This window comes from Silene latifolia, chromosome 4 (assembly GCF_048544455.1).
Source record: "Silene latifolia isolate original U9 population chromosome 4, ASM4854445v1, whole genome shotgun sequence".
Lineage (NCBI taxonomy): Eukaryota > Viridiplantae > Streptophyta > Magnoliopsida > Caryophyllales > Caryophyllaceae > Silene > Silene latifolia.
This window is the reverse complement of record NC_133529.1, coordinates 7,653,929-7,665,628: the sequence shown is the minus strand read 5'-3', so window position 1 is coordinate 7,665,628 and position 11,700 is coordinate 7,653,929. Positions and strand designations below refer to the sequence as shown.

At 37.4% G+C, this 11,700-nt stretch overlaps 2 protein-coding genes across 2 annotated transcripts; one reads left to right on the top strand and one right to left on the bottom strand.

The window, feature by feature from the left end:
• Positions 1-61: 61 nt before the first annotated feature.
• On the bottom strand, positions 62-1,592 carry LOC141652780 (peptidyl-prolyl cis-trans isomerase CYP26-2, chloroplastic). The gene is made up of 2 exons (XM_074460382.1): positions 436-1,592; positions 62-353 (listed from the first exon to the last, which is right to left on the bottom strand). The coding sequence occupies exons 1-2, from the start codon at positions 1,488-1,490 to the stop codon at positions 251-253; spliced, it is 1,158 nt and encodes a 385-aa protein (XP_074316483.1). The 5' UTR covers positions 1,491-1,592; the 3' UTR covers positions 62-250.
• Positions 1,593-2,990: 1,398 nt separating this feature from the next.
• Positions 2,991-7,952, top strand: LOC141652781 (uncharacterized). Its single transcript, XM_074460383.1, has 4 exons — positions 2,991-3,535; positions 3,659-3,780; positions 7,252-7,410; positions 7,719-7,952. Exons 1-4 carry the CDS (start codon positions 3,305-3,307, stop codon positions 7,828-7,830), a joined length of 624 nt encoding a protein of 207 aa, XP_074316484.1. The 5' UTR covers positions 2,991-3,304; the 3' UTR covers positions 7,831-7,952.
• The last annotated feature ends 3,748 nt before the right edge of the window (positions 7,953-11,700 follow it).

The following is an 11,700-nucleotide window of genomic DNA, read 5'->3' as shown; positions in this document are numbered from 1 at the left end:
ATCGCCAAGTCTTCATTCGAGTCACGGTTAAAAAGCCTCCAAGGGCATTGAGAATCCGAAATCCAAACATCTAAAAGTAAATTGCAATGTAGGCATAGGGCTAAATCTTGACGAGGGTATACAATGACATGGTACAGTATGCGTATCTAAGGATTATTCGTAGGATAAATATCTCATCATATGATTATGTTCCTCTATATGACAAAAATGATGAACGAGAATGGATACGACTACCAGTAGCATTACAGTGTTACTCTAGAAGGCCGCAATTCGTGATAGTAACTTTTGAGTAAGGGCGATTGAAGCCTCTTTCGGCTACTACAGCTCTTTTATCACCAATCAGCTTCGCGACCCTGAAACCCAACAGAAAAAGGTTTAACATTGAACTGTTGGATTATAACCTGCAGGAAAAAAAAGTAGCATTCTTTCTGTTACCTGAAATAAGGAGAACTAGTATTCTCTTGGACCGTCTTCACCTGGCTGATCTTCTCTACGACATCCATCCCTTCAATCACATTACCAATAACCAAAGCCGAAGAATCTAGTTCAGGTGAATCTCGGGTTGCAATAGTAAACTCGGTCCCATTTGGCTCGACTCCGACCTCTTCTTCATCAACTACAAGCTTACCTTGTCTAGCAACCAGCTTAAGTTTAGGTGGCGGCTTTGAAGGGTCCCTTATGATCAGGCTCACAGTCCCGGCTAAGTTCTTAGTCCCTTGAGACTCGTTCAGTCGCTCCCATTCCTCGATCAACCTCTCATTTGTCAAACTTCTTCCTGTTTTGCTTGCAAGCTCTGCATCAACCCCGTATGACCGGACTCCTCCGTGTTGCACATAGTTTGGGAGAATTTTGACGAAGTCTTTCCTTCTGAAGCTTATCCCGGCTTTCCCACTTACGAGATCACTAAATCGAGTAGCTCCAATGGGTGCAGTGTTTTCATTCAGTTCGATAATGATTCTTCCTATCGGCTTTTTATCAATGGATATATCAAGAAATGCTCGTTTAGTCGTAACCTTGATTGTATCCTCAGAAGTGCCCTTTGGACTTGTGCCTTCTTCTGTCTCTTGTGGGGTTCCCTTAGTTTCAGCTTCAGTCTCTTGTAGGGTTTCATTGTTTTCTGACTCAAGTTTATCGCTTTCGCCTTCAGTCTCTTGTGGGGTTTCCTTAGTTTCAGCTTCTGATTGAATTTCACTGTCTTGGGAGTTTTCTATAGTTTGAGCTTCTGGTTGAACATTTTCAGGTTCAACTGCTTGTGGGTTTTCCTCGGCTCGTGCTCGTAAAACTAGATATGGGTCAAGAATTTGAGAAGTCAGGAGGAGGAGCATGGAGGAGTTGGTGAAAAGTGTGAGCTCTCGCCGCGAAAACTTGGTGCTGCATTGTTTAGGAATAAGAGGAGGAGAGTTGGTGGTTAGGTTGTGAGGAATAGCATGGTGTTTTCGGGTTTCGGGTGGTTGTATAGGTGATTGAAGGAGTTTTATTTGATGCAACATTGTTGTATGGAGTTTGGGGTTTTTAACAGATTGTAATTCTCTCAATTTTGTATATGATGCAAGTCTAATTGCAGAAATTGATGATGTAGATAAGATAAAGAGTTGTGAGAATGTGTAGCATTTGGTTCATGACCACAATCAAAGGGTTGGTAGGCCACCTTGGATACTCACTTCAATTGTGTTATTAATCTTTTCTACATTGGTGGTGTGAAAGAATGTTATGTGAGTAGTACTTTGATTCTAGTTGCAAGGTGGCCAACGGCACGGGTCACCCCGCCCTGTCCCGCTCGTATTGTCTAGCCCTTTTATCAATGGCTCGCCCATAGCCTGCGTTGTTCCGTCACCTGTACGGTACGTGCCGCATCCAGGCTCTAACTTGAGTGTCCAAACCCGTATAAAAAAAAAAAACAAATAACATATTGGGTGGGGCCCGCAAGGGTGGAGTCTAGGGTTAAAACCCTGAGCCTATCTAAATTTCGAGTCTGTCACTCTCGAGTGGCTTACCTAGTTTACGTGGTTTGCAGGTTATCATGTATATTCGAGGATTTACCACGTACACGCCAAAGATAGCGGTTGCGGGTTTCCTCGCTACCAAAACAAAAAAAGTTGGGCCGAATTTGTAATTTTACCTTATTTCTTAAATTTTTACCAAAATAAAAAGTAAAACAATAAAATAGATGAATGAAGCAACACCAGTTAAGGAATAGTAATTTTAAAATTTCCCATAAACACCTCTCAATCTCTTCTAACCCCTTCCACCATTGCTCCCAACATGATTCATCATGCATTATACATTACACATCATCTAGACTCAAAAGGATAATTTAATTTGATATACGTAACTGGTTGATATTGAGTATTGACCAATAATGCATAATTCTTATCTTTGTTTTTAGACAAAATTAGTGACACTGAGATTTTTGGTCGACAATATTAATACATCCTCTATTTTATTAGATTAACCACATGAATTCATTTTTTCACTCAATAAAAATGAGTTCATGGAGCTGATTTAATTAGATTGAGAGAAGATTTTTTTTAAGCAAAGATAGAAGAAAAGGGCATTTAATTTAAAAACAATCCCGAAACAAAAAGAAAATCAATAGCTAAAACACCACAAAAGAGTTCGTAAAAGATGACTCGACCCGAGAATCCCAACTTAAACTGCTCTAAAACTCGGCCCGATATATATAACCCGAAAATTGGGTGAATCATATTCAAACCGACCTGAACTGAGGTTAAATTAACACCTAAAAACAACATTATTTATTGCAACCCGAGCCCAACCCAATCCAACATGGACCTTAACCGGCCTAAGCCTGTTATTAACCCGATATAACCTGAACAACATAACCAACCCACTTTAACCAAACTTATAGTCGACCTAAGCGAAGTGACCAGATTGGCACCTCTAGTCCCACATACTTCATTTTCCATAAATAAATAGAAAACATTGCAAATGTGAGTAGGCATACAAGGACCAATGAGAAATCACTAGCTACCAAATTACATGCCTCAACCCACAAGGATCTTACATATGATCAAGTGATGACTTGATCACAACCGCCCCATGAGTAAACAAAAGCATGTAAATATACACAATTTCTCTCAACTACTCATTAAATTTATACTCTTTTTTTGTTCACATCCTCCTCTCCATCTAATTTTTCTACTTCCTCACTTTGACAAAGACATCCCTACCCCTTCCTTTTCCCACTTTTCAACACCCTCAAACCTCCATTTTCTCATAATAATACGTTTCATTAAAATACTCCTCACAAAAGAATAAAAGTGTAAACAACCTGTTTAAAATAATGGAAGGGAGGAAAATAGTGGTGGTGGTAGAAGAAGAAGAGGCATCAAAAACTGCCCTTAGATGGGCTCTTAATAATATAATCCGATACGGAGATGTTTTAACGTTAGTACATGTTTTCCCTCATTGTCCGTCACGGTCACGTAGCAAGAAGAAACTTAGGAATCATCGTTTGAAGGGTTATCAATTAGCTTTGTCTTTTAAGGATATTTGCATCTCTTCTTCCTTCAATGTAAGTTATTATTTTTCATGTCTATGTTTTTAATATGAGACAGTCTCACAATATACGATATATCAATTGGTCAATTGATTATGTTTAAGAATTAAGACGGTTTTAACTTAAGATGGTATGCAGACGAAAATAGAGATAGTGGTGACGGAAGATGATGCAGAAGGGGAAAGGATGGTGGAGTTGGTTAGAGAAATAGGTGCGTTTGCGTTGGTTCTCGGTCTTCATCATCGCAGTTTTCTTTACGGGTCAGTTTCTTTATCCCTCTCTACCTATTTCTTTAATTTGTTCAGTTAATTCTATTTATTTATTTATTATAGAGTAATTTATGATTTTATTAAAATATAGAAAAATGTTACAGTAGTAAATTAGTGGTAAGTGGTAACTCATGTTTAAATGATCCTTCTATAGTCAAAAGTTGTTGAATTGAATGGCCTATGGGAAAAATTCTATGGTACACCCGATTTATTACGTGTATATTATAAAATCGTACACCCATTCATAGGAGAATGTGGTACACCAGAAATACCTAAGGATTTCTACACGGGGAATACCCAAGGATTTCTGGGCATATGTAGTACATGCCTATTGATTTATAAATGTCTTTGAAAAGCTTTCTATATGATGGAATACGTTACGTTCTTTCGTGATATTCGTGTATTTTACGGATACTAAACTTTTGATTGACCTTAATTCATCTCATTTAATAAAAGAAACCTTGGAAATGTGGGTCCAGAAATTAGCGTAGTCAACTCAGGTGTTCTAAGTCAAACTGTTCATGGTTACTCCTTCGTCTCAGTCATTTGTTATCCTATTTCATTTTGGAATATCTCAGTCAATTATTGTCATTTAGGAATGTATTTAATAAGCAATTTGATTATTCACACTCAATTTGGTCCACTTGTCATCTAATAACTGGTTCATTCCTCCTTTCGTGGTCTTTGTACTAAAATCAAAGAACAATAATTAATCGGGCTAGAGGGAGTACAAATTTACAATTTTCGGACTAAAATTTTTGTAACTAAAAATGGAACGAGGATATCCTTTTGCCATACAACCGCAAAATTGGTTGGTTCCAAGTTCCAAAGTACTAAATTTAACGTACTGCACTCCGTTTATGTTACTTTTCTTAAGCTTATGGTCAAGGCTTTATAAAAAGTTGGAAGGATTAGGAATTAGGATTTAATATGTAAATTATGTACACGACCGACTTTCCAATCCAATTCTAACACAAACATTAAACACAGAGCTTTATTAGTTGGGGAAACATCGCTTTGTTTTTTATGTTGACTAGAAGTAGCCCCTATCGACAGTTAGGACAATCTTCTTCGTGGTATTGAAGACAATTTAATGGGTTAATGGGTTGATTCCTCTCAAATTTGGTTTTTTTATTCGCAATAGTCAGGAATCGAATCTCTGATCACTTATTTAAGAGATGAAAATCATTACCACCACTCATACCAGCCAGCTTTGGTATCGCTTTGTAAAATGTGGGATTTACGATGGCATATCTACGAGTTAGGAGACGATAAACTATTTTATAAATTACGGAACTATTCTTTTTATTACCAATTGAGTTTAAATTGTAATTTCATTCAGTTTATGAAGTGACATCTTTTCCCATGAACCCGAGTCGATACAAGTTAGAAAAAATTTTCGTGCACCTATAAGACACACAATTCCACAACAATCCCATCTCTCTTCTTGGCTTATTAAGACCCACAGTTATTTAGCTAAGAGTTAGGACCCATCTATCTTTTTAATCAACTTTTGTAGTTTTGTGCATTATTATTAGAGTATGAAAAACAAAAATCCAACTAATAGTAGTACAATATAATGTTTATGGAAAACTTATATCATATGATTTTTACACATTATATCTATATGTAATACAATTGCTAAGGGGTGCATAAATTTACATAAATAGAGAAGTAAAAATCTAAGGATAAAAATTAAGTTCTCTCACTTGATTAGGTTGTATTGCATGATTACTTGATAAAGCTAGTGTAGTTAAGAATTTTAACTCTACATTCATCATCCAAATCAATACCAGAGGCGATTCTACAATTTTATCAATAGAGTTGCAAAAGGTTGGATTATGAGAAATACGAGTAACATTTACCACATAGTATAAATTTCTTAGTTAATTGAGCAAAATATACATAGAACAAGATAAAGTAACATTGAATAATTAATATGCTCTTTTACTACACGAATTTGTACTCTTTTTGAGTTGGGGTCTTCTCCTTTTTATTTCTCCAAGCTGACACTTTGACCTTATTTATAAACATTTACAGAGTACTCGGTATGTTTTATAGGTAATATTTTATTGTTTATAACATATTTTTGTAATATTTTTTGTTTATAACATAATTTTGTGAATGATTTTTTTGATAACGAATATAAATGTGCTAATATTAATATAACTCGTAAAGTTTTGAAGTTTGATTTCGACTAAACAAAAAGGAAGAAAACCCCGACTCAAGTATTTATTTTTGCGAAATACTCCGTAGTAGGGAATATTGATGTACCCTTCCTTAAATTTACTTTAAAAACGGCTATGACTTATTAGGACTAGGGAGTATGTTTGAGAATAAAAGCAAAAGTGGTTTAAGTAGGGAGGTCCATGATATGGAAGTACTGTATTAATGAAAATAGGCCGTGAAATTCGGATGAGGATGCAATGGCCTTAAAAACCAAGGTCCCCCCATCTTTAACTACATGACTACACTAGGGGAGACTTTTTATACTGTTTCATTTATTTGGTTTTCTTTAATTGATAAGTACTTTCGTTTCGGTCTTCTACTTACGCAGTTACAGTTATTTTAGACAACACTATATGTCTAAAACTGTAAATGGATAGTGTCCTTCTAACAAAATGAGAGTGAATAATGCAAGTGGGTGGGGGTAATGGATACCCCACTTACCCTCTCACTTGCATTTTCTGAGATGGGCATTATCCGTCTATAATTTTAACGGATTGATAATATAATTGCAAAATCAAATTACTCATAAAAAGCCTGAGATACCCCAAAGGCCCAAAGTGAAATAGGTAAGGTTACTAAGGTAAGAGTTAACTCAAATATTAAGCTGTGTTAACAACTCTTACTCTAACCATGAAATCTGTAATATAGTGCGCTCATTTAAATAAAAAATAAAGTGAAATAAGTAAACAAACGACGGAAATTGTCAGCCGGAGTATGAGTCATCAAGTAAGTTAGACTAAATGTTTAGCAATAATAGATGACACCAAAAACATGAAACATGGATGTCAGAAACGCACAAGTGCGTGCTAGATATCTGCAACTAAAGTATGACGATTAATGTCGGGTTATGCTTGTACGATTCATTCATTTTATAGCTGCCCCCATTATTTGATTGGAAAAGTCGATTCCTCATCAGATCATCATCTTCGGTATTTAGTCGGGCTGGTGCTTTGGTCGTCACAATCGTGATTCGTGACCCACACACTTATAGGAAGATGTACAACATGGCGCGATTAAAAAGTCACGCAAATTCTTACTTATAAGGATCACAAGTTATCACGACAGTCAAAACCAATTTAAATAATGTTAAAAAGAAAAGGAAATTGTTAGAGTCATAACTTTGTCAAGACTTGTTGAAAAGGGAGAGTATATATATGCAATAATAGAATTTTTATATTTTATCATCTCAAGTTTTGCTCTCATTGTTTATATGTAATTGAGGTGTGATTGCAGGTTGGCCTTAAGACAGAGTAATGTAACAAATACATTCAACTGTAAAGTGCACGCAGTGAAGCAACCTAAGCCATCCCCTGCCTCTACAACAACCGGGTCACCATTCTTCCAAGGTTTAGTCGACCTCGACTTTTCTCAGATCGACATCTCCCCTTTACAGTAAGATAATCGACATTTCTGCCTATTTTATTTGCTTGTTTAAGATTAGGGTTAATGACTTAATAATGGCTTCCTTGGACTTAATGCTAATCTATAGAACATGATTAACGTTTTGGAAAATGAAATCGCGCCATCTCACATACATGATAGTATGATACAACATGTAGTGTTCATTAAAATGATGCATCCTACATACCGGCATGTGATAGGGTGGTACAGAGACTCGGTATCACTAGGTGGCGTCCTGGTATTGTCCATAAGTTTTTATTCATGGAACTTAATGAATAATGATAACCTTTGTGTTGCAGATTCCCAGAGATAACTCCACAAAAGATACCGTACCAAATATGTCCAAGTCCATCAGCAATCATATGGAGATCCAAGAAATCTAGAAGAAAACACAGGACCACACTTGATTAATCTTACTCTCTTTGCCTTTTTTTTGTAGTTCTCATTTTACAAGAAAATATACATATATATATACAGCTTGTCTTAGGATCTTAGCCAGGTGTGATTGGGCTCTAATTTTGGGCTTCTAGTTTACTGGATTGCTGAACATTTCATCCCAAGTGATGGTCCGCGTTGACATATTACTTCAAATCGTCGACAATATTTAACGAAATTTCAAGTTTGCCCTTGTAATGGTTCACTTAACTTCTACATGCGATTAACTGTGAAAGTAAAAAGTAAAAAAAAAAAGTTTTCATCATGACGACAACGTGATCAAACAAATCACAATGACCAATTCATGTAATTAGAATAATTGATTCAATATTTTAGTCGCCACTTTAAACGATTATTATGGATGACCATTCAAGGTAAACATGTAAAAAAAGGCATACACTAGGTATTTTAATGATAAAAAAGTGTCAACACATCATAAACGAGCATTAGAGCAAAGGTTTAGAGGCATAAGTAACAAGAAACATAAACCCCCACCCCAAAATAAGAAATTTGGAATCCGTCTATAACAAGAGTCAAATTTAAATGGTCATAACTTGAGTTCTAGACATAAGAATGAAATAATTCCCGTTGGAAGTGTTAGCTTGTACTGTTAGTCTGTTACGGTTCTAACGGTAGGTCACATGCCCCAAAACAAACAAGAAACGAGAGAGATGTGGCTGTTTTAAGAAAATGCGACGGTGCAAGAAATGTGGACCATCCACATCCGGGCCTTAAAAAAATCACTTCGTTTTAAATCGATCTCGTTTTATGTTAATTAGTTACATTGTCACGATTGGTAATTCGTTGTTTTGAAACTTTTTTTTTTTAAAATCGATTCATTTTACGTCGATTAGTTTGACGTTGTTTCACTTAGAAATTTGTTGTTTTCAGTCTAGAAAAAAATGACCGTCTTACTTCAATCGGTTTAACGATTTATCGATTTATGGATCAAATCTAAAGTTCTTCAATTTTTTTTATTCGATATTAGTGTTAGTTTCGATTTGTCGGTTAAATTATTTGTCAATGATTTGATTTAAAATTTAAATGTTTGAGTTAGGAGGGACACTTTTGAAACATCATCAAATATTCTCGAGAATTCGGAGTAATATGTCGACGACGAATAGCAAATTGGGATAAACAACTCTCCCGTACTTTCCTACAATGTTGTAAGTGGGAATTTTAAGGCCCAAGTACAACATACTCCCTCTGTACCATACAAATAGTTTTTTTTTTTTTGGTTTAAACCATCCGGTAATCCGAACCACATTGGGCCGACTAATCCGGATTTCGGGGCGTGTCCAAGGTGTACCATACAAATAGTAACATGGTAAAACAAATGGGATTTTTAAGAAAAGAGGGTAAAAGAAGAGGTACAGAGGGAAGAAAATGGGTAGGGTATGTAATTGTGAGTTTAATTGTGAGTTGGTAGGCGGGGTATGTAGTGGCATTTTATGTAAATATCAAATGGGTATAAGGATAATTTGGTAATGTTGTGAGCCAAATAAGAAATGTTACCATTGGTGTGGTACGGCCATAGTAGATAAGTGTTACCATTGATCTGGTACGGAGGGAGTACATAATTAGCTATTTTACCACCAATTTACGAGAACATCCAACTTATTTAAGTTTTCTCGAGTAGCTTTGAATCATTCTTTACCTCCATCAAAGTTCAAATAGGTTAGATCAATTTAAACTTCAATTCCTATTTAAATTATGCAATTTCAAGTCAATTTAAAATCTCGAATCAATTGAGTTTAGTCTAGTACAAGTGCGGAGAAAAACCTATCAAATCATCCTTTAACTAGGCCTGTCATTGGGGCATGACTGCCCTAACTAGAGTGATAGAGGCACCCTGCACCGTATCCACCAACCAAAACTCGTAATCATATCCGGTCCACCGGCTATAAATAAAAATTTTCGTACCATACTTATCTCAAACAGGTAAAAATCTAAACCCGTACCCGCTTTATTATTGTACACACTCGGCAAAGTATCATCTATACAAAACTACACCTAAAACCCCCAAATTTTGAACCCCAACCCACAAACCATAAACCCTAAACCCTAATTACAATCCCGTAATCTCACCTTCTCAATCCCTCTCCAACTTGAAACAATACACAAAAACGGGGAAGTGGCAAATAAGCCTCAAACGTTTGCCACTACGTGCAAATTAGCCCATAACTTTTTTTTCTAGTGTAAATTAACCTCATTAGTTATATCCGATGTGCAATTCAGCCCAATTGGAGACATCGAGTAAATTTCTCGCCGGAAAACATTGACATGACACCGAAAAGATTACTAGGATAGATTAAGTTAGATAATAAATTTTAAAAAAAACATAAATATTGCGAAACTTCGTTTAATTTTCATTCTAAGCACACTAGCAATTCAGCCCAACTTGTATCCAATTTCCATTCTAAGCACACTAGCAATTTTTCGTTCAATTGTTCTCTTTTTCTATTAAATGACAGGAAGGGGTTCTACGAAATTTTACATGAGCGTTGAATCGTTGTTGATTACTTTCATTTTTGTTCCGGGTGTAATTCCAGAGCAGTTATTTGTCACCACCCGTGCTTGTAGAATGACGTCCTTAGTTGAATCCTCCTTGCGGTCTCCTGAAACGATGAACAAACTGAGGGCTCGGCTTTGGGCCGAGCGAACTCACTCCGACGCTCAAGTCAGTAACTTAGAGAGGTAAGTTGTTGTTACTTAGCAAAGTGCGTATTGTAGAGAGATAAGGAAGATATTACCAGATGAATAGTGATTCTTAGGTTAAATTGTGGATCCTTTCCTCAATGATAGTTGAGGAGTATTTATAGACTTTCACCTTTTGTCACGTAGTGGCCAAGTGGCTAGCAGGTGGAAAGACTGATCTACTCCTCGGCCGAGGGACCTATGGCAGGCCGGCGGGCCCTGTTGACTCACCGCCGAGGGGTCTTGGATATGAGTTCGCGGATGTGTGCCCCGGCTGGCTGATTGCCCCGGCCGGGACCCATCTGACAGGCCGACGGGCCTCGTCGGTTAGGCTGTCTAAGCCGTTGACTTGCTGTGGATATCTTTGACCTTGCTCAATGTGTTGACTTGGTCAGCGGGTGCAGAATATGCCCCATCAATTTGCCCCCAACGTAGTCTATGCCGTGGTATGGGCTCCGATGTATCTTTGAGCGTATATTCTCGCGCAGTGAAAATTTTCTCCCCCGGCTTCTTCTACCTCGGCGTGACTCTGCTTAGGCCGTACCATATCCCCCCTCCACATGGTTGTGTAATGGACATCCGATGTGGAAAAGGCAATGACGCTGGCTGAGAGCAGGGTGGAGAGTGCCGGTTGTTTCTGATTGCCCCCTGGCCGGTGCTTTCTGGCTTGGTTGATCATGTGGCCGGCGGAGAAACGGATACTTAGGATTTTGTTGAGGAAGATGAACAGGCAGAGAGATATGAAGGGGCGTGTTGAAGACGCTTGGTCACTGTTGCATTGATTGACATTCAACTGTTGCAACGATTGACATTCCGTGGCTGCATGTCTTACACGTGTCCGATTGCTTGATTGGTCGACGTTTCATGGGTCAGTGCCCTGATTGGTCCTTCTTCATGGGCTTTTTCCTATAAATAGGGCAGTTAGTCTTTGAAATTGGGCACCAATTTCGTTCTCTTAAAATTTTCTTTCCTCCAAATTTCCAAGGGTTTTTCTCTCTTCTAATCTTCAGTGTCGTTACTTTGGCTAGTGTTTTTCTTCAAGGTAAACAAACTTTTCTCGATCTCTTATTTTGTTGAATCACTGTTGCTACCATGTCTTCTACTGAGGCCGGACCTAGTAATTGCGCGCCGGGGGGTTCCCTGTCGCGT